The sequence below is a fragment of the Chaetodon auriga genome, chromosome 14, assembly GCF_051107435.1.
Source record: "Chaetodon auriga isolate fChaAug3 chromosome 14, fChaAug3.hap1, whole genome shotgun sequence".
Lineage (NCBI taxonomy): Eukaryota > Metazoa > Chordata > Actinopteri > Chaetodontiformes > Chaetodontidae > Chaetodon > Chaetodon auriga.
The window spans coordinates 7,983,000-8,004,258 of NC_135087.1; the positions used below are offsets into that span (position 1 = coordinate 7,983,000).

General features: G+C 43.5%; 3 protein-coding genes across 8 annotated transcripts; 1 reads left to right on the top strand and 2 right to left on the bottom strand.

Annotated features, from left to right (window-relative positions):
* Positions 1 to 1,159: 1,159 nt before the first annotated feature.
* LOC143331269 (microtubule-associated protein 1S-like) lies at positions 1,160 to 13,122 on the bottom strand. Of its 4 annotated transcripts, none has more exons than XM_076747964.1 (10): positions 12,931 to 13,120; positions 11,342 to 11,437; positions 9,867 to 9,949; positions 9,135 to 9,272; positions 8,440 to 8,941; positions 8,073 to 8,159; positions 4,823 to 7,332; positions 4,401 to 4,536; positions 4,069 to 4,286; positions 1,160 to 3,805 (listed from the first exon to the last, which is right to left on the bottom strand). In XM_076747964.1, exons 1-10 carry the CDS (start codon positions 13,091 to 13,093, stop codon positions 3,650 to 3,652), a joined length of 4,089 nt encoding a protein of 1,362 aa, XP_076604079.1. In that variant the 5' UTR covers positions 13,094 to 13,120; the 3' UTR covers positions 1,160 to 3,649. The 4 variants fall into 4 exon arrangements, with proteins under 4 accessions (XP_076604079.1, XP_076604082.1, XP_076604081.1 ...); XM_076747967.1 differs by having other exon boundaries at positions 8,440 to 8,900; positions 12,931 to 12,994; XM_076747966.1 differs by lacking the exon at positions 9,867 to 9,949 and having other exon boundaries at positions 12,931 to 13,122.
* On the top strand, positions 12,785 to 20,933 carry yju2 (YJU2 splicing factor homolog). Of its 3 annotated transcripts, none has more exons than XM_076747970.1 (10): positions 12,785 to 12,970; positions 15,004 to 15,388; positions 16,740 to 16,941; positions 17,247 to 17,347; positions 18,068 to 18,212; positions 18,324 to 18,458; positions 18,542 to 18,723; positions 18,808 to 18,970; positions 19,776 to 19,947; positions 20,115 to 20,933. In XM_076747970.1, exons 3-10 carry the CDS (start codon positions 16,918 to 16,920, stop codon positions 20,234 to 20,236), a joined length of 1,044 nt encoding a protein of 347 aa, XP_076604085.1. In that variant the 5' UTR covers positions 12,785 to 12,970; positions 15,004 to 15,388; positions 16,740 to 16,917; the 3' UTR covers positions 20,237 to 20,933. The 3 variants fall into 3 exon arrangements, with proteins under 3 accessions (XP_076604085.1, XP_076604086.1, XP_076604084.1); XM_076747971.1 differs by having other exon boundaries at positions 12,807 to 12,970; positions 15,004 to 15,315; XM_076747969.1 differs by lacking the exon at positions 12,785 to 12,970 and having other exon boundaries at positions 15,188 to 16,941.
* On the bottom strand, positions 13,412 to 15,135 carry LOC143331275 (cocaine- and amphetamine-regulated transcript protein-like). Its single transcript, XM_076747974.1, has 3 exons — positions 15,001 to 15,135; positions 14,824 to 14,904; positions 13,412 to 13,910 (listed from the first exon to the last, which is right to left on the bottom strand). Exons 1-3 carry the CDS (start codon positions 15,133 to 15,135, stop codon positions 13,803 to 13,805), a joined length of 324 nt encoding a protein of 107 aa, XP_076604089.1. The 3' UTR covers positions 13,412 to 13,802.
* Positions 20,934 to 21,259: the final 326 nt, after the last annotated feature.

Below are 21,259 nucleotides of genomic sequence, written 5' to 3' on the forward strand. Positions count from 1 at the left end.
AGTTAATAGGTGATGAAACTCCTGACTCTAATCTTTATACCCATGTGTGTGTTAATGTGACTTAATCAATCAACCTGTTTTCATCATCATCATATTTACTTGAAAAAGCAACAACAGAACAATGGATAAATGCTTCTTTACAAGTAAAAGTCCTGCATTCAAATTCCTGTTTAAATGTAGTACTACCTCTTCAAGCATCAAAAAGAAAATGTGCTCATTATGCAAAATAGTTGAAAGCAGATAAGTGCAGTACTTGAGTAAATTGAACTGTCCATATGAAAAGGTTTGTATACAGCGAGTACTGCGAGTCTAAAAACACAAAGAAGGGATTTGACTTTTACAGCCATCTCTATGTACTGTCTTATTTGACCACTAGGGGCAGCATTGTGTTTCTCTGCCTGCAATGATCCCAGCAGAGCAGCAGGTGTATCAATCAGAGGATGTGAGATCAGTGTGAGCTGGCAGGTAGAGGGGACCACGCGGTCCTTACCTAGGCCGTATTTGGAACTATCTACCACATACTGCTGACAAATGCAGTATGAAGTGTGTACTACATACGGCATACTCCTACAAACATGCAAGGATGTAGTGCATGCTGCATTTTCAGTATCTCTGTCTTCATCCCTGATGAGTCAAGTGTTCCAGCCCTCTTGTGAGTTTACCTTTCTCTCTTTTTTTCTAACCTTGCTGGTTTTTTTTTTTTCTTTCTGATTTATGGGTTCTGTGCTGCGTTTCTGTGGATGACCTTTTTGCTGTTGGAGTTATTACTTTGGTTTTGACTTTTGCCACCTCATGCTCCCAGTAGGCTTTGTTTGGTAGCCATTTTTTGTTAATACATTTATTGAACGAGCAAGTTCAAGAAGTTCAAGCACTGGAAATACGTGGTTTTCACTGGACAACCAACCTCAGTCTTGACTCCACTTCCTCTGTTGACCCTACCTGTATCAGCTGGTGATTTGTTTGGTAGGGGCGATCGCACTATGGGAGCACCTCCCTCACACCACCAGCCTACACACACACTCATGTGCACCTCCCGTGCTTGGTCTGGGGGAGTATTTCCCGCAGTAGAAACTCTACTGAATGATCGCAGGGATGCTACAGGCAGCAGTGAGTCTATGCTCCTCAGTGACGACACGTTGCTTCAGTCACAGACACTCTGAATGGTGATGCACATTCTTTATTGACACGTTGCTCCCGGCCCCACAACAACCCACACGTTTTGTGACTGTATGTACTTACAGACAAAGTGAAAGGTTCTCAACGTTCACCCCAGCAGTGAAGTTTTCCATCCCGCTCTCCCACAGTGCTTTGCTCTCTGTCTTCATGAATATCATGAATGAAATAACATACACACATACGGTATTTTATACATGCGGGACACATACATAGTTACAATTCTCTTGGCTACCGTGGGGCTCAAGTACTTTTTACCCACGGTTACAGATCTAGTTTAGTCCAATAAACCGTTTCAACGGGCAGCTTTTTGCAGCTGTAGTGAATTTGGGTTGGACAACATGTGTGACTTAAGCGCAGTTTCAAAAACAAACCAGAGATGATTGAATAAAACAAACCTCTGATGATACAAGTTTAACAGTGCATTTAAAATGACTGTAATTGTAACATAAGTACAAAATACTTCACATAATTCAGAGCGATTTAATCAAAACAACATCGTTTCTGTATTTGGAGGCAGCATTCAGGTGGAGGGGAAAATGGTCAGTGGCATCTTTGCAATCTCATGCTTTGGTACTGAGGAAACTCTGGATGTCACATTCACGTTTGTGTGGACTGATCCTTTAAAGGCGAAACAGCGACACAGATAATCAGTCACAGTTTATTTACGCCTCACCAGACGTCATTCTGGGACATTCAGACTGAGACAAAAGTAAATAAAGAGGCAAACAGTGGACAGACTGACCGCTCTGGAGACATTACAGTGTAACCTGTTACATTACATATCACCAATCACTTCGCTTTACCTTACAGATCTGTAATTTACTCAGAACTTCCTGAAATCTGTGTAATTTGATACTAGTGAGTTTGTTCAGTTAGACGAGTTGAGCGCGTAACCAGAAGAATTTCCTTGAAGGAGCTCCTCCATTTTAACTAAACTAAATATTCACTCATTAGTCATTGATTATAGGAAAATCTACTCTTAATATTAGTCAGATTGCTTGCTGCTATGCTCTGAATTAACTGGAATATTGAGCTGCACACTGTTTTCCTTGTAACTATAAACCACACTCCAGAAAACTTTCTAGGAAATTCTGGAAAAATTATGTAGCCATAAAATTAAGCATTACTGCTGATTTAATTACATTACAGTTCAACAGTCTCCACCCAAGGATTACTTTGTTCCAAATATAAATGAATCAGATTCTTTAATTTATTCATATTCACAAAGTAAAACTTGGAAAGTCGCCACCATCCACTGTAACGACGCCGTGATTTTATCCTGTGCAAAATGTTTGTCTACAATAAACATGATGGTATCTGTCAAAACACACGTCACCACTTCAAATGTTTTTTAGTAAGATCACAAGTGAACATCTATTTCTACAAAGCATTTGCTGTCTGATTCCTGATTAGTATGATTTTAAGCACTTGTAATGGATTACAATGAATTACTATATTTAATAAGATGATTGCCGTAATGCTATTAACTTTAATCTGGTACTCTAATCCCTGCTGACAGATTTGTCTTTGCACACTCAGACTCAGAAATCGCAGATTCAGCGGGTGATTTTATCACTCACTAACGTCAGACACGTCACATCAGGTCAGAGTATTTCTGAGATCTCGAGGTCAACAGTGAAGCCACGTTGGTACGACACTTTTTCAAAGCACACAACACAGCTCACCTCATGTCTGCACACAGGGCTCACAACAAACACCTGACCACACACTGTGAACGAGATTTCATTAAAGGTACAATGTCGGACTCTCTTTATGATCCAAGCATCTTCTAATCAGACAAGTTTCATTTCAGTAAGTAAACACAACCGATGCTGTCATAAACAAAGGTTTCCACACTTCAATTTCGGACTATCTGGGGTAGTTTGATTTGATTAATTGAATTCCTTCGATACACAAGTGTTAAAAATGTTGCATCAAAAGCAGCAAAATGGGCCCTTAAACAGAGCACAGACCCTCTCACCTCAGTGCTGAGTGTGTCAAGAAAACAAGCCCACACATAGAGCCTTTGACCCCATGTATGCTAACTATATCAACTAATCTACAACATCAGCCTTCACGTGGATCCACACTTTTTCAGCCCGACATGCTTCTCTTACAGCCACAGTGTGATCTCCTCTCCTGTTAGCACAGGGTCATGGGTGAAGAAAAATCATGCAATACTCCCCACAGGAATGTGTGTTCTCCTTGGATTAAGAGAAATTAGGGCTTTTGGTGCAAAAGTAGCCCACAAAGAAGTGATTAACCAGGAGGGGATGGGGTGAACATCCCACGTCATTACCAACTCGGTTGTGTTCGTGCAGAAAGGGGACGTATAATCCCCTTATTTCCCCATAAGCTCTGTATTTCTGTCGTTCTTTTAGTCCTGTCTCTTTTTTTCTCCCTCACACACACATTTCCATACTTCAGCTCATATTCACCATGCATCCTCCATCGCTGCATCTCAAAATCTGCCTTAAAACTCTATCTTGCAGGCGGGAAAGGTCTCGTCCTGCATGGCGACGGTGCTGTTGGATCCCAGCACGGTGATGCCCAGCTCCTTCTGTCTGTCCAGGGTCTGCTGGTACCACTCCTGCATCAGGACCGACTCAAAGGTAGGAATCACTGTCACCTGGAGACACAGAGGAAAGGATGAGCGGATAAAAAGGATGATTATCTGCAGAGTTACTTACAATTGACTCTTCTAAAAAAGAAAACTAATTCAAAGAACTACGTAGCTCGTTTATAGCACTTCTGATTCTTTTCTGATCGGTTGGAAGGTGTCCTATAAATCGTATCTCACAATAGTGATTTCTTTCGGACGGCTCATATAAGTCAACCATCAATATCATTTAATATATGTTTCAATGTGCATGAATCTAATCATGCATCTACCTGCATAGCGTCGGGCCAGGATGTCTTGCTGTCCAGCAGTGCGTCCAGCGTGTGCCTCAGGATCTCTTCTCTCTCTGGACTGTCCCCGCTGATGATGTAACAGGAGGAGCGAATGCATCTGAAGAAATCCACGCTGACTGTTGGAGAGGAGGCTCCAGAGGGAATGTAGGCCAGGTCCATGTACACACTGACTTCCCCAGCAGAGGTAGACTTAGAGCCTGTGACAGGAGAGGGTGTGAAGCTGCTGCTCGCCAAGACACCGACTCAAAGTCTGAAAAGCACAAAAAGTCTCAGAGAAATTTAGAGTATTTTCTATCATTTACACCTCATACCTGGATTGGGGGAGGATTTTGCTGGTGCTGTACGGGGGTTGGAGGAAGGCGTACGAGTGGCAGAGACATTCCCCTTTGTGACTCCACTTTGGCTCCCAGTCCTGCTTTTTCCTGATCTTTGGGAGGCCTCAGTAACCTGGTCATAAAAAAGAAAAATTATATACAAGGTTCAGTATTAGATTTCACTCCAGCCATAATAAGAAAGAATAATTTTATCCTCAAAATCATAATATCATGGCAAATATGGATTATAAATGCATTATAGAGTATGCAGTATGTTTAAAAACCAGGACTAAATACTTTACAAGGACAACATTTCTGGTATATGCAAGCCAAAGCCTGATTGTAGCCTAAAAACACACATGACTTCATGCACCAAATCACACACATCCTTTCCTCCCATGCTAATAAAAGTAACTCACAGCTGGTGTTTTTTTGCCTCGCATGCCAGTGGCTTTTGCTCTCTTCCCGTGAGCATCAGCGTCAAGCTGAGGAACGGGCATGGAGGTGTCAGGATGTGGGGGCAGGGGCGGACTGTCCCTGAGAGGGGCTGGAAGAGGGTCCTGCGGCAGAGCCTGGCTGGTGCGGAGGTCATGGGGGGAGTTAGACGGCTCACTACATGACTCATCCTCATCTGAGTCCAGAGCTCCATCTGCTGTGGTGGACGGGCAGTCTTCCGTGCAGACGGGGGCATTTGATTCGCTGGGTGACGTGTCCTTGGGGTTGTTGTTGTTGTTGCCTTGATGATGTGGAGCAAAGGGTCCTCTGGGGGACTCGCTCGCACCTGAACCGGAGTCAGGTGGTTTGAAATGCTTGAACTCACAGGGGGAGACCAGACACAGATCCACATCGTGAGCTGACGCCTCAAAATGAAGCGTGTTCGGAGCTGGAGGCCGGCCCATCTCTGAACCCTGCCCTAAAGATCTTGGAGGCTTCTTCATTGGCAAAGACATCCCCACAAAGTGGCCTCCATTGGAGTTGGAGTGATGAACGCTGTCATCCCCCTCTCTTTGACTCACCATGGTCGGTCCTTGCTCCAAGGACATGGACAGTGACTCATCGACTTCTGTGGACTGAGGTGAGCTCACCTCGGCTGGAATGGAGTGTGTAGTGGTGGTGGTAGCAACAGACGGAGAGGGGTCTGAAGATCCATCTTTAAATGCACCCAAAGACAGGAAACTGAGGTGCTTCTCTCTGTGGTTTGTTTGGCTCTCTGGAGTTGAGTTGGGCTGCCCCTCATTTTGCTTGGATGATCCATTTGTCTGGTTGACATCAGCTGACTCTGAGTCACCCATCTGGGCCTGTAACCGGCTGAGAGTGGCCCTGTTGCACCACACATCATCCGGGGACAGACAGTAAGGAGTGTGGCCTGCACTGTTGGGCCGTGAATCAGGGGAGGCAGCCTCTACGGTCTCCACGTCAGGGCTGATTGGGGCCTGGTTCTCTGGAGAGGACCGCGAAGGAGGGCTGCTTCTCAAAGCCCCGTCCAAGAGAGTGTATTCAGTTGGGGTTAAGTCAAGCTGGACTGTTCGCTCTTTCTTTGGCGCCATGTTCAAGGGACATGGAAATCCTACCACTTTTGCTGGTTTGCTAGCATTTCCAGGCTGATCTATAAGTGCTTTCTGCAGGTCTGCATCAGCTTTCTCTCCAGTCCAAACCTTATCTTGCACTCCATTATCACCACTCTCTCCTCCCATTGTCCCTGCGCCACCTGCTGCTTCTTCCCCTGGTGTATCAGCAGCTTCATTACTTGTCTCTTTGCTCAGGCCCCCGAGGCTCTTTTCATTTCCTGACTCACTACTTTCCTGCTTTCCTTTATCTGCTGTTTCCACCTGAGCCTCAGTTTCCTCCCGGAGCCGGAGAAAGTCAGCTGTCATATCCTCAGGAGTAGACATTTTGGAGCCACAAGGGTTCTCTTCAGACTCTTTGTCAGTTCTTTGATTCTGCTGCTCTGCATCAAGACCCCCTGACTCTGAGTTTTCTAACGCAGTCCCAGAATCGGATTTTGTTGAGTTGTTATTTGGCAGTTCAGAGTTTGCATGCGCCTTCTTGCCATTGTTTGCCTCCTTTCCTGATGGTTTTCTTGATTTCTTTGGCCCTGTTTTAGAGTCATTTTTTGCTTCCTTTTTGAGTTTATTTTTATTTTCATTCTTTGATTTGGGAGGGAGAACATCCTTTTTCCCCTGATCGTTCCTCATAACACCGTTCTCCTCTTTATTGCCAGGCTTCTCCTCCTTTTTGCCATCTTTCCCTCCTCCTTTCTTTGAAGTATTCTTCTCTGACGATGCTGCTTTTTGTTTTACACTTGTCTCTTTGATTCTGGTTTTATCAGCAGCGACTCCGTTTAATAATTTTCCTTTTTCCTTTACCAGTACGTCCTTTCCCTCCTCTTTAACTCCCCGATCTTTTCCATGTTTGGTTGTTGGCTCCTTCCCTTGAGACCTGCCACTGTCTTGGCTCTCTGTCCTTGTGGTCTTCCTGTCTTCCCCCAGCCTCTCCAGGTCCCCGGTGGTCACTGTGGGTTTCTGAAGGAAGGCCAGCCCCTTCAGCTTCTCCAGCCCCTGCAGCAGCTTTGCCTGTGGGGTAACCCCAGGGAACAGCACTCTGACCACCTTCTCCTGGGGACACGCTGGGTGCCACACAAGCAGGGCAGACACTGAAGCCAGGGCGGTGAGAGGGAGGCTTTGGGATTTGGATGCTGATGAGACGGCATCAGGCCAGTTTTGCATGAATGTCTGGTACTCCTGACTGTTTTTGCCGGGGTTGAGGATGTACAAATCCAATTGTCCTACCCCCATCTTCTGGAACAGGGTTAGTGGCTCAATGGGGACCCCTTGTGGTCGAAACAATGGCTGTGGTCTGATGTCCAACTTCTTTAACAGCTGAAGGGCGAGGGCCGCCTGTTGTGTGCTCTTCAGTACAGTGTCCACACCTGACATGAGAAGAATGATAACTTTACTTAGCAGTCATTCACATTAGAAATCCAGCGGGGTCCCTACATAACTGCTCATTGTCCCATGATAAGGGACTAATCAATGAGTGAGTCACCACTTCTCTTGGGTTCGCTGTGCGTGCCGCCATATTGCTGTGACGTCAGGTGTGTTTATGTTGGCTGGAATGACCCTCCCATTGTACTTTTCCATGCCAGATGTTGCTTTTTTCTGAATTACAGAAACCAGCTTCCAAGCTACAGTAATGAAAAACAGGGCTGCACTACGGCTCTTGACACAGCTACACATTCTGTTGCACATCAACTTACAGAAGTTACTCGATTCTTAGGGGAAAAAGCCACTACTGCAGCTTCTGTGTTGACTGCCATTGGGGAGTTGGATGTGTTTTAAGTGGAACTGATTAGTTAGAGCAAAACGGAACAAATAAATTCTCCATGTTCCAATCAAAAACTGATAATCGTGAGCACAGTGTCAGGCTGAATAAATGAAGTGGGAAAAAAAAAGCCAATTCAGTCTGATGTTTGTTTTAAAGAAAATTCATGGGGGACCTTTAACTCTGGAAAAGGTCAACTACCAGAAAAGTTAAGTCCCTCGTGTATCTTCCAACACATTGCAATACAAATGTTAATATACATATTTTTGATTAATAGGAGCTCACGTTCCCTGCTCAGTCATATATTATTCAGTGCTGTACTACAGTAGGTTTTAATGCATCACTCACAAGGCTGTTCTGCCACCTGCAACCTGCTGGGGGCGTTAAAGAACACAACTCCAAGCTCTGGGGAGATGAGCCTCTTCGACAAGTCATCTGTTCAGACAAGAGGAGATGAAGACACCAATAGGATACTTGAACATGAAACAAGAGGACTACAGAGAAATCCCTTAACAGCGTTTCCTCACTGTGTCACCTTCCTGCAGGAAGATCACAAACCACACTTGTTTCTTGGTCGAGGGATTTTTCCTCTGTTGCTCTTCCTGATGTTTCCTCCTTTTTCTCTGTTACTTTTTTAGGAGGATTTCTGCCTTATCTCAATAAAGGCTAGACTAATTTGTGATTTTGGGCTTTATGAATTAAACTGACTTCTTACCTTTGATATCAGAACTAAGCTCCAACTCAGCCACCTTCCTCTCCAGGAAGGTGTTGACCCCGGGGAGGTTCTCTGTCCCAATGTGGGTCAACAAAACTGCATCAACTCGGTCGAGGTGGCGGACCAGTTTCCAGAAACAGGCCTGAGAGTCCGAGCCGCCGTCCACCAGCACCGTGAACCCGTTGACGGCAAAAAAAGCGCAGTCACCGCGGCCGGCGGGGAACACGTAGCAGCAGGGGCGGGACAGCTTGAGAAAACCCACGGTGGTGGGAGGAGGCAGGAGCTCAAAGGGAGATGGAGGGGAAAGGGTGCCAGAGATGAGAGAGGTGAATTCCCCCAGGGCCTCCATGGCAGGCAGCACCTCCGGGGGGTTGATGTGCAGGGTGAAGGGACCCTGCAGAGGCTGGTTTTCCAAGAGAGTCTTCCTCCACTGGCCGATGTTGGGACAGCTGAGAGTCAGACTGAAGGTGGAGGAGGAGGCAGAGCTGTCTTGATCTATGAACTACAGAGAGAGCATCTTCTCACTGTACAGCCAATAGATTTACTTTTCTTTACAGTATTGTAAGTTCAAACCAGCAATTTCAAGAAGTCACGTCCGGCTTTGGGAAGTCATGACTGTTTCTTGGCATTTAATATCCCAAACAATCAATAAAGTAATCAGCAAATGAGAAAGTCAGAGAGAGGCAGTGTCCTACCTGCTCTGTTATTATCTGCTTCAGTCGGTGTGGTGAGAACAGTCCTCGGTGAAACAGCACGTCTCCGCTTTCCTCCACACTCTGGCCGGCCAAGATCAACAGCTTATGGGCCGATTCCCTGGACAGCAGAGCCAACACCTGAACAGGCCACAGATGGAAAGATTATTCCCCAATAATCCAGAGGGAAAGAACAGCATAAGAGACAAAGGGAAAGGGAAAAGATAAATCAAAGACTAGCACATAGTATGCCAATGAATACTCTACTAATATATAAATACATAGTCATAGTTTAGTGATACTTGACATAACCTAAGAGGTTTTTTGATGTTTATCAGCATAAACGTACTTGACAACTATTTTGATCATTTCTTTAACACACATTTGAGTCACGTTTAAAGCAAAAACATCAACCATTTGGTGGCAACAGCTTCTTAAATGGGACTATTTTCTGATTTCTCTGCTTAATATCATTGTAAATAAAATATCTGCGTTTGGAGAAAACTAGGCATTTGAAGACATGAGCTCCGGGAAATAATTCAAATAGAGATCATTTTCAATATAGGCTTTGCTCCCGATCTTATTCAAAACAAGATTATAATTGAATTTCATTGTTAAAAACTGATAAAAATAAATCAATATCAGCATACTTGCATCACTTCATCAGTATAAACCTGCTCATTGGTCAGCTATCTCCAAAGAGCTTAGTGAAGGACCCAGGATTCACCCCCTCACCTCTGAACGAACCTGTTCCTGAGAGGGACAGATCAGCACCTGAGTGTCCAACACTCTGGTGCTGTGGCGCAGACACTTTTGCCCTGAAGAGGGAAAAACAAAGAATAGATAGAGGACAGACAGGCAGCCAGCCAAGGAGAAGCAAACCAGAGCCGAGGGATGCAGTGAGCAAGCGAACAGATCTGAGCAGCGAGCGAGAGGTCAGACGCAAAGTAGAGGGGGGGACTCAAAGAGGAAGAGAAAGCGAACTGGGATCCTGAGAGAAGAGGAGTGGAACAGCTGAGTCAGAGGGACTGTCTGAGCACGAGATGCCAAGTTAACTCGGTCTGCAGTGAAAACCCGGTCTGAGGGGAGCTTTGAGGATACAGAGGCGGACACAGCCGACTGGAAAATAATGACCCAAACAAGAACAAAAGTTTCTTTGTCTTTAATTCAAGTTAGAAACAAAAAAAGGCCACTCCTCATTGGCTACCGCACTGAAAAACAATTCCCACATTTTTATGCTTCCCACTTTCAAATGTGAAGCGTCTTTGTGATAGAAATAGATTTATTTGCTCTCTTGTCAAGACTTGGTTTAGAAGATCAATACATCTCTCATGTTTGTACGACAACTATGAAGCTAAATTAGCTTAGCTTAGCATAAAGGCTTCAAATATGGGAGAACTGAATCAGCCGCTAAATATTACTAATTAGCACCTTATATCTCGTTTAATCCATACAAAAATAAAATGTTGGTTTGAGAGTTTCTAGGCAAAGAAATTCACCTGCCCAGTCAAGAAATAGTGAACTGTCAAACCACAACTTGTCCTTCAAACCCAACCGTGGACAGAGTCAGGCTAGCTGTTTCCCCCCGATTCCAGTCTTTATGCTAAGCTACGCTAACAAGCTTCTCGCTCCGGCTACTTATTTACTATAACGGTATCGATCTTGTCTTGTAACTCTCATAATAAAACGAACAAGCGCATTTCCAAAAATGCTGAACTATTTCTTCAAGTCAACTCTCTTTCTCTTACAAAACGTTAAATTCCTTCATTCTACAAAATCCTGACGTCCAGAATAACATGTAAGCTCTGCCCTTCATTAAAAGTGAATTCACAACAGCAGCATTGACAGCATACACGAAGCCTTTGTGGCTGCCATTTTGTCCTCCCTACAAAGAGATGTGTCTGTTCTTGTCTGTGTTCGTCACCTCACTTCACAGCTCAGCTGGAACACGACTGTCTGACTGATGTTTGTCTGCCTCGGCTGTCCTCGGCTCTGCATACTAAGAGGCTGCAACACGTACAGAGAGGTGGCACAGCACGGTCGCAGATCTCTATTGTTTTCTGTCCAAAGGTCCCACCCATGTTCAACAATCACCCGACGGCTCCTGCACTTTCCTTCCTTCCTTCCTTCCTCGTTGACCCCGACCATGGGAGCGGGGCTTTCTGCACGAAACAGTTTGGACGAGGAGTCAAACCCAAACAGCGACTTACCTGCACCCTTGAAAGACGCCGTGTGATGGGAGAGAAATTCTTGGAGATAGACGTTCAGGTTACAGGATTTTAAATCGACGTCCCAGGACCGAATACCTGCAGACATAAAAGACATGCGAAGGGTCACATGGGGGGACAGCTCCACTATGTCATAAACGAAACAAAATAAAAAGTGTGAATGTTGTAATGTGTTCATTTAATTGTTGTGTGTATTACTCATTTCTAGTCTTCTCTCCATTGAGGCCTTTATGCAAGTATAAGTACAAGTATAACTGCTTTTACAACAAGTGTACTTGTTGGCTGATGTGCATTCAGTCAAATAATATTTGCAGAAAATATGTGACTGTTTTGATTACAGGACATTTTAAATCTTTAAAATGGTTAAACCTTGTTAGGGTTCTGTTATTAGCAGCAAATCATGTGTAGAAATGAAATGGAGCAGAGTATTAACTGGTGTGTGAGTGTACTAGTGACCAGGTCATTTCTAATATTCACCATAGTCAGTATTCAAAGATTTTGGCTCTGATCTAATCAGTGAATGGAGGCTCATATTTTGATATATGATGTGATGTCATAGCTTCTTAAAACAGGTGACATCACAAAGGAAGAGTTGGGCAAATACATTTTGTACTTTATTAAAAATAGAGTGTAGTTAATAAACAGTATGAGACAAAAAAAAAAAAGAAGAATTATCACCTTTCTGACTGTCAGCAAAAACAAAAAACGTATGCCCTTTGTAAAAGTAGAGTTCAGGGCAAAGCGGTTATGTTGTACACGAGTTATAAAGCAGCCAATCAGAGTGTGACAGCACATATAAGACAGAAAAAACACTGATTTCCTGATTTCTACTTCTCAGACATATCAAGATAAATACACTCAAAAACACTTTGGAATACTTGGAAAAATGCTGGTCTAACAGCTGGAAACTATAGGCTGCTTTTCTTAACTCATGACCAGCTGACATGTTGGACAGGCTGCGTGGTTTTCACCACACGGTGCTGAAATGTTAATAGGCCTTATGTCTGGAAATAATGTCTGAATCTGTGTTTCTGTCCCCTCATCTAGTCACAGCCTTGATGCACTTTCTTTCTCAGATAATTTGCATGGACTCAATCGCTGTCCTCTGGCAGTAACACGCAGACTGTACTGGGTTTTCATACCATGCCATGTAATGTCTACAGCCGTGCAGTCTCCACAGCTGCACATAAACACGCAAAGGTCAACGGCACATCGTTTACAAGTGGCTATGTGTTGACTGGATATCAACAAACCCAGATGCAACATTTCCCCAAAAGCGTCTCTTCGCATAACGACACACTGAATCAAAGACAAATCACCCGCTCCAGACTGCTTTTAATTAAAACGCGCCCGGAGGGACGAGGTGATGCTGATGGTGGCGCACCGCCAGATGACGCACCCTCGGTCAGTAGGGTGGATAAAATTACATAAACACCGCATTGAGGTCAGTGTAGCATCCTCTCTGATTATCTAAGCGACGACAACTTGCAGGCGTCTGCCTTTTTATGCGAATATAGTCCAAAGCGAAGCGCCGGACAGGCGCTGGACGAGGCGTGCTGAGACAAACGTACCTCGTTCGATCTCCCCGCTGATGTGCGCCGTCTGTCTGAGGTGAGCGGTCCGTCCGATAATGATGAGCAGGGAGTATTTGTGGAGGCAGAAGTCGAGGTTTGCGGTGGCAGAGCGCCTCGGCTCCTCCTGGACCTCCCTCTCCGGCACCCGGCTGGACGCCATGTTGGAAACTTGCAGTTGGGTGTGATGTCATTGAAAACGCCTGACAGCGTTTTTTATTCGAGAGGGATGAGAGCTGCTGCGCTGGACCGCAGCCGCGCATTAGTGAAAGTGTAGGAAGAGGCTGAATTATTGATGACACGCGGAAACAGGAGTCAATTTATTTTTCTTTATTGTTGCCCTGTAAGTGTTGTAGTGGTTTTAATCACCAGCAAGTTTGAGGAAAGATGACAAGAACCCAGCTGCTTCAGTGAGGTGATCTATATTTTATGATGTTCCATATTTTCTAATAATGGTGCAACAGACACACAGACACCTGGATATAATTTAGTTGATTTATTGACCCCCTTATTTTACAAAACTAGGACAGCTTTACTATCTCCCCCCACTAACAGGGACAATAACAACAACAAATGACGAAGAAAAACAAGGAACTGCATTCAAAGTCTGTCACAAGATGCCACAATCCCGCACAAATAACTTCCAATGCCACGATCACAAACACTGAGGGGGGACACGGACCTTCAAATCTCTTCAAAACCAATATCCTGATATTTTCCAGTCCAAGCTTATAAAAGAAAAGTGTCCGTTTTTAATCACGTGTTACATTTTTATTTCATCACAAAGAGAATGACAACAGATTTTGTCACTCCGGCCCCCCCTGAACTCTCTCTCTCTCTCTCTCCTGTGTTTTCTTGCATCTCCGTTTCCTTCACAAACATTTGAGAACGTAAAAGTTACAGGAAGTTCCTCGCGGACAGCTGCACAGCGTGCCGATTCGCGCGCCTTTACGCACTGCGCACGGCTCCCCTGCGTCACACTGCAATGATAAAAACAACATGAGCTCCTGAAAATGCCGATCCATCAAAGAAATGTATTTCAAAAGTTAGAAAATGATGCGGAGCTATTGCCTGTAATCTGGCGTTTTGTGTCTAATTGCTCTTGTATAGTTTCAATTTTATTCTGTTATTATTTAATACACATTTATTTGTTTATTCTCTTTAACCCCCTTCCACACTGTTCATATTCTATATCTTCACAGTGTGGTCAGGGTCAGTTTTCACCCAAATCCTCCCATAACAAGTGTCTATGTTTTAACCACAGATCTATTTACAATGTATGGGCGATTGATGGGCGATTAAACTTTAATTAACGTTTCACCAATAAAACAAAAAGTATTTGCCAATTGCAAACTAGCAGTGGTGAGAAAATGTGGCGGGAACGCAGGCGGTTCTCGTGACAGTGTCAACTTGAATTCACTACTGTCACCACAGTCCCACAAATATATACAAAGACAAGGTACATTTTCAAGATTCCCCTTAAACCAGCATTTTCCTTGCTGGTGAATCTAAAATCCATTTCAATAGATAAGGATCAAATTGGACCCGGAACAGCTTCAATGGACAAGAATTTGTGGCACCTAGAAAATGATAGTATCTTTGAATATTTAGATTTTTGTGAGTTATATTGGAAAAATCACAAAATTTCAGGCTAAAAAAAATGACGTTTGGGGTCAAACATCTAAGGATTAACTAATCGTGTCCGCGCTGTTGCCTTTCTGTGTCTAATGTGTCTGCGTTATTTCTATTTTACTCTATCTCTATCTTATATACATTCAATAATTTATTCCCTTTTAATTTTCTCTGTATTCAATCAGTGAACTAACCCATTCCCTGACCTGAAAGAAGCAAGCTAATCAACCTCTTTTATCATTTCTAATTTGGTCTACATACCGATGGCAGCCAGCCGAGCTTTTTCTCTAAGGGCATCTCTTTGCTCCTCAGCTTCTCCAAAACTTCTTGCAACGCGTCGATCTGCAGAGAAAATAAGTCCACAAATTAAAATTTCATTCCATTAGAAAGGGAATGATGCTGCTAACAGTTGGCATGACTTGTCCATTTGTCTCTCACCAGGTCTTTCTCCTGTTGCGTCTTCAGAGGGAAATCCAACGAGCGCGTCTCCAATGAGGAGTCCTCTGCGCCGGCGAGCCACAGGTAGGCGCAGCAGCAGGTGGCCGCGAGGAGGAGAGCTCGAGCGCTGACCATGGTGCTGAGACCCAAACTGGAGGAGTCCTTCTGTTCGGCGGGTGGAGACGAGCGGGTAGTCAGGAGGCTCCCTGGACGTGTGGAGGGTCTGGAGGCGTCCTGTCCCTCTTTATAGGCGCTAAACGGCCGCTGTTGACATCAGCCGGCCTCTGAAATATTCATGGACAATTTTTGACAGAGGTGACACCGCTCAGCACCTTTGTACCTCTGGGTGGTCACAGGAAGGGAGTCGACATGATGAGGGTGGTGAAAGGTGGATTTACATTTCACAAAACATATTTGCTAATCAAGTGGCTGAAAGGACGTCAAACTTATTTCCCTTCAAAATGGATCTATTTTCAAATCTTAATGTGACCTATTGTGTGCAAATGATGTCTTTTTCAGTTAAATATGTTATACATGTGACCTCTCAATGAGTCATTTGGATGAGTCAGACTCAGGCTGAGAGCTCACCCCATGTCACTGAAAGAAACTCTGAAATCTGGAATAGTCAAATCCAAAGGAGTAAGGATGTTGCACTGTCTAAAGCATAATATTATACTCTTAACTACCTGTTACGGAGGACTGCTTTTGCAAATTCAAGCCTTTTCCCTTTAAATTGTTCCTGCTAATCTGTTCTGCCTATCTCCTCCTGTCGCCTCTGTTCAATAAAGCACAAATCAGACCTCAGGTTAAGCCACACTGACACCAATCTGTAATCAGGATCCAATTTCCTCTTGTAGGAATAACCTTAACCACCTCCTAAGCAATGTATGTGGATGTGTGTGTGTGCCTGGCAGGCTTGTATTTACACATCTACCCTGTCAGAGACCCCATGTCACTGACAATTCACGTTTCCCCTGAGAGGCCATTCCTCCACCTTACTGATCATGATCTCACCCTCAGAGAAAGAGACAAAGCTCAGGCAGACAGCAAAATGACTGCAATGATCAATGTAAAGCCTGTGGCTCATTCAGGTTGATTAAAAGTAAAGGAAAAACACATTTCAAGCTCTGGTTTTGGGGTGTTTGACCCAATACTTATATACAGAAAAACAAGGTATTTTAACATATTCATGCACTGTGAGATGTATGAATATACTGAAATATGTGCGTGGTTTTGTGACATTCAGCACATTATATCACAAAGCATTAGGATCTTATCATAGGACTATATAGCCTGAGACCAATCGCCGCTTGCTTGCTCAGTGAGATGGAACAAAGACTTGACAAAAGAAGAAGATTTTGACAACTGAGGAGAGAGGAGCTAATTCCTGTCATTAAGTGTGTGAAATGATGCATGAGTGTCCATTCAATGCAATTTAAAGTGCAGCCATTAAAAATGGTATATTTCACACATTATAAATGTGATGGGGATTCAATGACATATTAATGTTTGGCCATGGTGCATCAACCATCCTCCAGAATATCTATCAGAGTAAATAAAATCAAAGGTAAACGTGTAAATCAAAATTTACTTAAACACAGACAAGCCACTGCATCTAATAATGCACTTATTGTCTTCTTTTATCTGATTACTCTCTATCTTTGTCTTCCACTGTTTTTTACTGTTTAATGCTTCAGAATGTTTTTCCACAGCTGTATAATTACTCATCTGTTCCGCAGGGGGGCAGCACCACATTTTGCGGCACATCAAAACTAAGAACAAGTCAACCGGAAGTTCAGAGTGCTGCCTACAAGCTACGTCTACAAGCAGCTAGCTGGAGTAGTGTTGTTGAAATAGCCATCTGTCTTTTTAGTCCAACGTTTCATTCTTCTCGTTGGGTTTCCAGCAAAAGCAACAATGTCCGAGAGAAAAGTCTTGAATGTGAGTATGTGAACGCTAACGGTGAGCTTGTGTTAGCGAGAGTTAGCCTCAGCGCGTGAGTTGAGCCGCATAAGAAGCCAAACAGGGTAACGTTAGCTTTGAAGCTAAGTGTGCTTTCAATCAAAACATTAAGCTATTTCATAGTGAACGGTGGCTCCGTAGATTTGTTTTAAATGCTCATTCGGGACATCTTAAGTAAATTATGTGTCAGCTACGGCTACTTTCTGTAAAAGTCATCGTTACTGTTTGTTTCATTACAAGTTCAGGCCTTTCAGTCGCTCACGTCTGTGTTTTGCCCTCTACAGAAATACTACCCTCCGGATTTTGATCCATCCAAAATTCCAAAACTTAAACTCCCAAAAGATCGTCAGTATGTGGTCAGGTTGATGGCACCATTCAACATGAGGTATGTCTGTTTCAAACACTCATCTTACATCATGCTTAAGTTCCACTTCCTTTTATTACCATGGATTGAGTTTTCATTGCAAGCAGAGAGAAGCGGTTCTCAATAGACAAATATGAACAACACTGTAGTCAGTATCCTTAGCAGCATAATTGAATAGTAGGTCAGAGGAGAAAGGGGACAGAGTTAAAGAGTAGCATCTGCTATTTGTAATCGCTTTAACTGGAAAATAATGCTACTTGTAAATGACCTCAGACATGTTTTGTGTGGACATTTCTTGTTACTTATTGACCAACATGTACAGAGACTCTGATACATCTTTGATTGGTCAATAAAATCTGCCATGTTGATGATATGCTGGTCTGAAGCACCTAGTGGACTGAAAGCAAATTGCAACTGGTACATTTTTATGCTTTCAGTGCTTTGTTTGTACCTCCATGCTGTACTAACGTAGACGTGATGCTTTATGTCTAAGAGTCTTCTTAATACTCTCACAGAGCTGTCGTGGTAAATGGATGATGTCTGATTTCAGGTTGTCACTTGCTGTCAATCAGTCCAGGAATCTTGGCTGACTTGTTTCATTTGAAGGCAAAAACCATTTCTTACATTTTGGTTGTATTTACCGTCGGGCCAAGGCTATCTCTTAGTGACGAGGACTTCCTGGCCTCTATGAATAAATCCTGTGACTGTGGACTCATCAGAAACATCTCTGGTTGTCTGCAGGTGTAAAACATGCGGCGAGTACATCTACAAGGGGAAGAAGTTCAATGCACGCAAAGAGACTGTTCAGAATGAGCTGTACATGGGACTTCCCATCTTCCGTTTCTACATCAAATGTACTCGGTGTCTGGCTGAAATCACGTTTAAGGTGAGGGTGCTCTAATTATACCAGTGATGTTTAGTGAAGGTAAATATTAAACTCCAGCATGTACGCATCAGAGCTTTTCTCACGCTTTCATATTTCATGTTGTGACTACAGACTGATCCAGAGAACACAGACTACGCAATGGAGCATGGTGCAACACGAAACTTCCAGGCTGAGAAACTGATTGAGGAGGAGGAGAAGAGAATCCAACAGGAGAGGGAGGAAGAGGAGCTGAACAACCCCATGAAGGTCAGTGTTGTAAATGCCCTTTACTGTTTTATGTTAACTGGCAGCTGGGATGAACAGTCAGTGATTTCCCAATCTGCTACCAGGTGTTGGAGAACCGAACAAAGGATTCCAAGATGGAGATGGAGGTCCTGGAGAACCTGCAGGAGCTGAAAGAGCTGAACCAGAGGCAGGCTCAGGTGGACTTTGAGGGAATGATCGACCGGTACAGGGAGCTGGAGAGGAGAGAGAGGGAGAGGGAGAAAGAAGAGGATGAGCGAGAGACAAAGTGAGTGAGGTGTATTTGTCATGTGTATTCTTCTCTGAGTCACGAAAAACTCAATTAAATCTGAATGCATCAATTGTTTCTCAGAGAGATGTTGGATCGTGCCCTCGTGAAAAGACTCAGAGACTCTGACTCTGACTCTGACTCGGAGAAGAAGGAGGAGGAGGAGAGCAGCAACTCGCAGTCAAACAAATCCAGCACAGACAAGCCAACAGACGTCCTCACCACCGACAAACCCACAGAGGCACGGGTACGTACAGCCACCCACGTTCAGCCAAGTGTGTGCCCTATTCAGTGCTTTAATTGGGTTCAGATGACATGTGCAGTTTGCTTTTGTCTATTCCAAGTTATTATTTCAGCCCCAGTCGCCTGCAGCTCTTCATCCAGCAGCTCATTGTGCTCACTCGCTCACTGCTCCTTCTTGTTCATGCAATATTTCAAACTGATCCGCTGTCAAACTGCCTGAAAAGGACCGCGTCTTGTTTTGTAAAAGTGTTCTTGATTAACTGTTGCTGTCAGCGCTAAGCTCGGTGGGAAATGCGCTGCATTCCCAGAGACTGCTTCCAATAAAAGTCACCTTGTGTTTCACCAGTTGAAAACTTTTAATAGGAATTAGCAGCTGGAGGAGATGTTGAACGTTACCATAGTGAGTTAATTACACAATGCAACTCAATTTCATGGACATTGCTGAAAGGATGAACAGACTTCATGAAAATCCTTTCTAACTTTAAAATATAGGTGTGTTCAATATAGTGTTGTACTGTTATTTTTTTCCATGCAAGAGGAAAAAAGGCTTGCAGGATGAGTAACATACCATGTAGATGGCCTTTTTTCAATACGGTTTAGGACTTTCATAAGATACAAGATGTGTTAATAGCATGATATTGGCATTTTTATGGTTGTATAAATCGGTCTTAAATGCGGTTCAGCGTGTAAAAGGCGTTTAAAAGCCTCGTGACCTAAAATGTGGAAATATCCCTGTTTTCCTTAGAGCATAAAGAAGCTGTACTGTGAGGATGAAATGGCGGATAGTCTCATGCTGTGTGCTTCCACAGGGAACCTCAGCCACAGGAGTGAAGCGGGCCAAGGTGGAGAGCTGGGAGAAGAGTGTGGGGGTGCTGGGCGGTGGGGGGGCCTTAGGGTCCCTGGTGGTGCGAAAGAAACCAGCCGCGACTGTCACCAAACCCAGTCCAGTGGCGACCGCTGCTGCTCCCACATTAAAAACAGGTGACACATCTCTTTATGTTCCTGCTTATATGAAAGCCTTGTAACTTCTCTGAAAGACAAGAGTTCACTTCTTTCATTTATTTCCTCTTCAAACGTTTGTCCTTGTCATTAATCAAATGTCTGCATATGACGTGGAATGCACAACCTTTATGTGCCTTGTTTTACAGTTTCAAAGGCATCTACAGCTGACTCCAAGAGTGCCTCTCAGCCCGTTACCTCGCAGAATGGCTCGTCATCTCTCAGCCTGCTGGGGGCGTATTCAGACAGTGACAGCAATGACAGCGAATGAAAAGAAGATGCTCGGGATGGACTTTGATTTGAGTGACTGACACATAATAGTCTCTCCTCTGAAAACCTGTCCGTAAAGACGATGTAAAGATTAACAAGTCACTGCAGGAATTGTGTGGTCTGCTGTTGAAATCCAGTGACACAAAAATAATTCCTTCGCTGATCCACTGGTTTGTGGATCTGTTGTTACAGAGAATTTAACCCAGAAAAAAATGGTACTGTTTGATTTTTTTGTGGGGAATATTTGTCCTGGGAAAATATCAGGTGTATATTTTAGTGTTTATTAAAATCTGTTAAATTCTTTGACATCTTTCAATCCCTCTCTTTTAATATAAATGTTAATTTAGGATCAGAATATTTAGTTCTTATGTTTTTGTTGATTTTTGCCCTTTATATATATGAATTTATGTAGATCAGAGGAGCAAGGATACAAGGGGACTTTAATAATTCAGCTTTTATTTGGCCAGTTCATTTTAATATTCATAGTTCAGAGAGATGAGGTGAATTTCCTGTGACAATGTTTGATACCTGTTTGAACTGGGAGATATACTGGTATTTCTGTAATATTGATACGAAGATCTTTATGGTCATTCTTGAACTGGAAAATACTCTCAACTCAAGGTCCACTTGATTGTCCTGGAGCTTTGATCATATTGCTCAGTCTTCATCAGCATAACATTACAAATATTTCTAACCTGCCTCATATTTTCCTCATTTTTCTCAGTGTTCCTTACAATCCACCCCTGGTTTGGTGTTAATACTGTATGAAAGCACTAATATGAATGCCCTAAATGCTGCTGCTTATTTTTTTAAGGTGATGAGTCAAAACGTGGCATTTGAAATATGTCCCATCTTTGACTGCAAGAATTCTGTAATAATATATAAACGATGGCACTGTCCACATTAATGGAGCTACAGCTGTAAGACAAAGGATTATATCTGTGGATTTAGCAGCAGTATTAATGCCATATCTGAAGGTTTAATGTCGACCAACCAAAAATATGTCGGTACTCCCCTTTAAGCC

Coding starts and splice junctions, on each gene's coding strand:
- LOC143331269 (XM_076747964.1), bottom strand. CDS start 13,093: ATGGCGTCCAGCCGGGTGCCGGAGAGGGAGGTCCAGGAGGAGCCGAGG. Junction 8,160..8,439: donor GCTTAGTTCTGATATCAAAG/GTAAGAAGTCAG, acceptor TTGTCTGAACAG/ATGACTTGTCGAAGAGGCTC. Junction 4,287..4,400: donor AAAATCCTCCCCCAATCCAG/GTATGAGGTGTA, acceptor CTCCTGTCACAG/GCTCTAAGTCTACCTCTGCT.
- LOC143331275 (XM_076747974.1), bottom strand. CDS start 15,135: ATGGTCAGCGCTCGAGCTCTCCTCCTCGCGGCCACCTGCTGCTGCGCC. Junction 14,905..15,000: donor CGCAACAGGAGAAAGACCTG/GTGAGAGACAAA, acceptor TTTTCTCTGCAG/ATCGACGCGTTGCAAGAAGT. Junction 13,911..14,823: donor AGCTCGGCTGGCTGCCATCG/GTATGTAGACCA, acceptor TTATCATTGCAG/TGTGACGCAGGGGAGCCGTG.
- yju2 (XM_076747970.1), top strand. CDS start 16,918: ATGTCCGAGAGAAAAGTCTTGAAT. Junction 18,724..18,807: donor GAGGATGAGCGAGAGACAAA/GTGAGTGAGGTG, acceptor ATTGTTTCTCAG/AGAGATGTTGGATCGTGCCC. Junction 19,948..20,114: donor TGCTCCCACATTAAAAACAG/GTGACACATCTC, acceptor CTTGTTTTACAG/TTTCAAAGGCATCTACAGCT.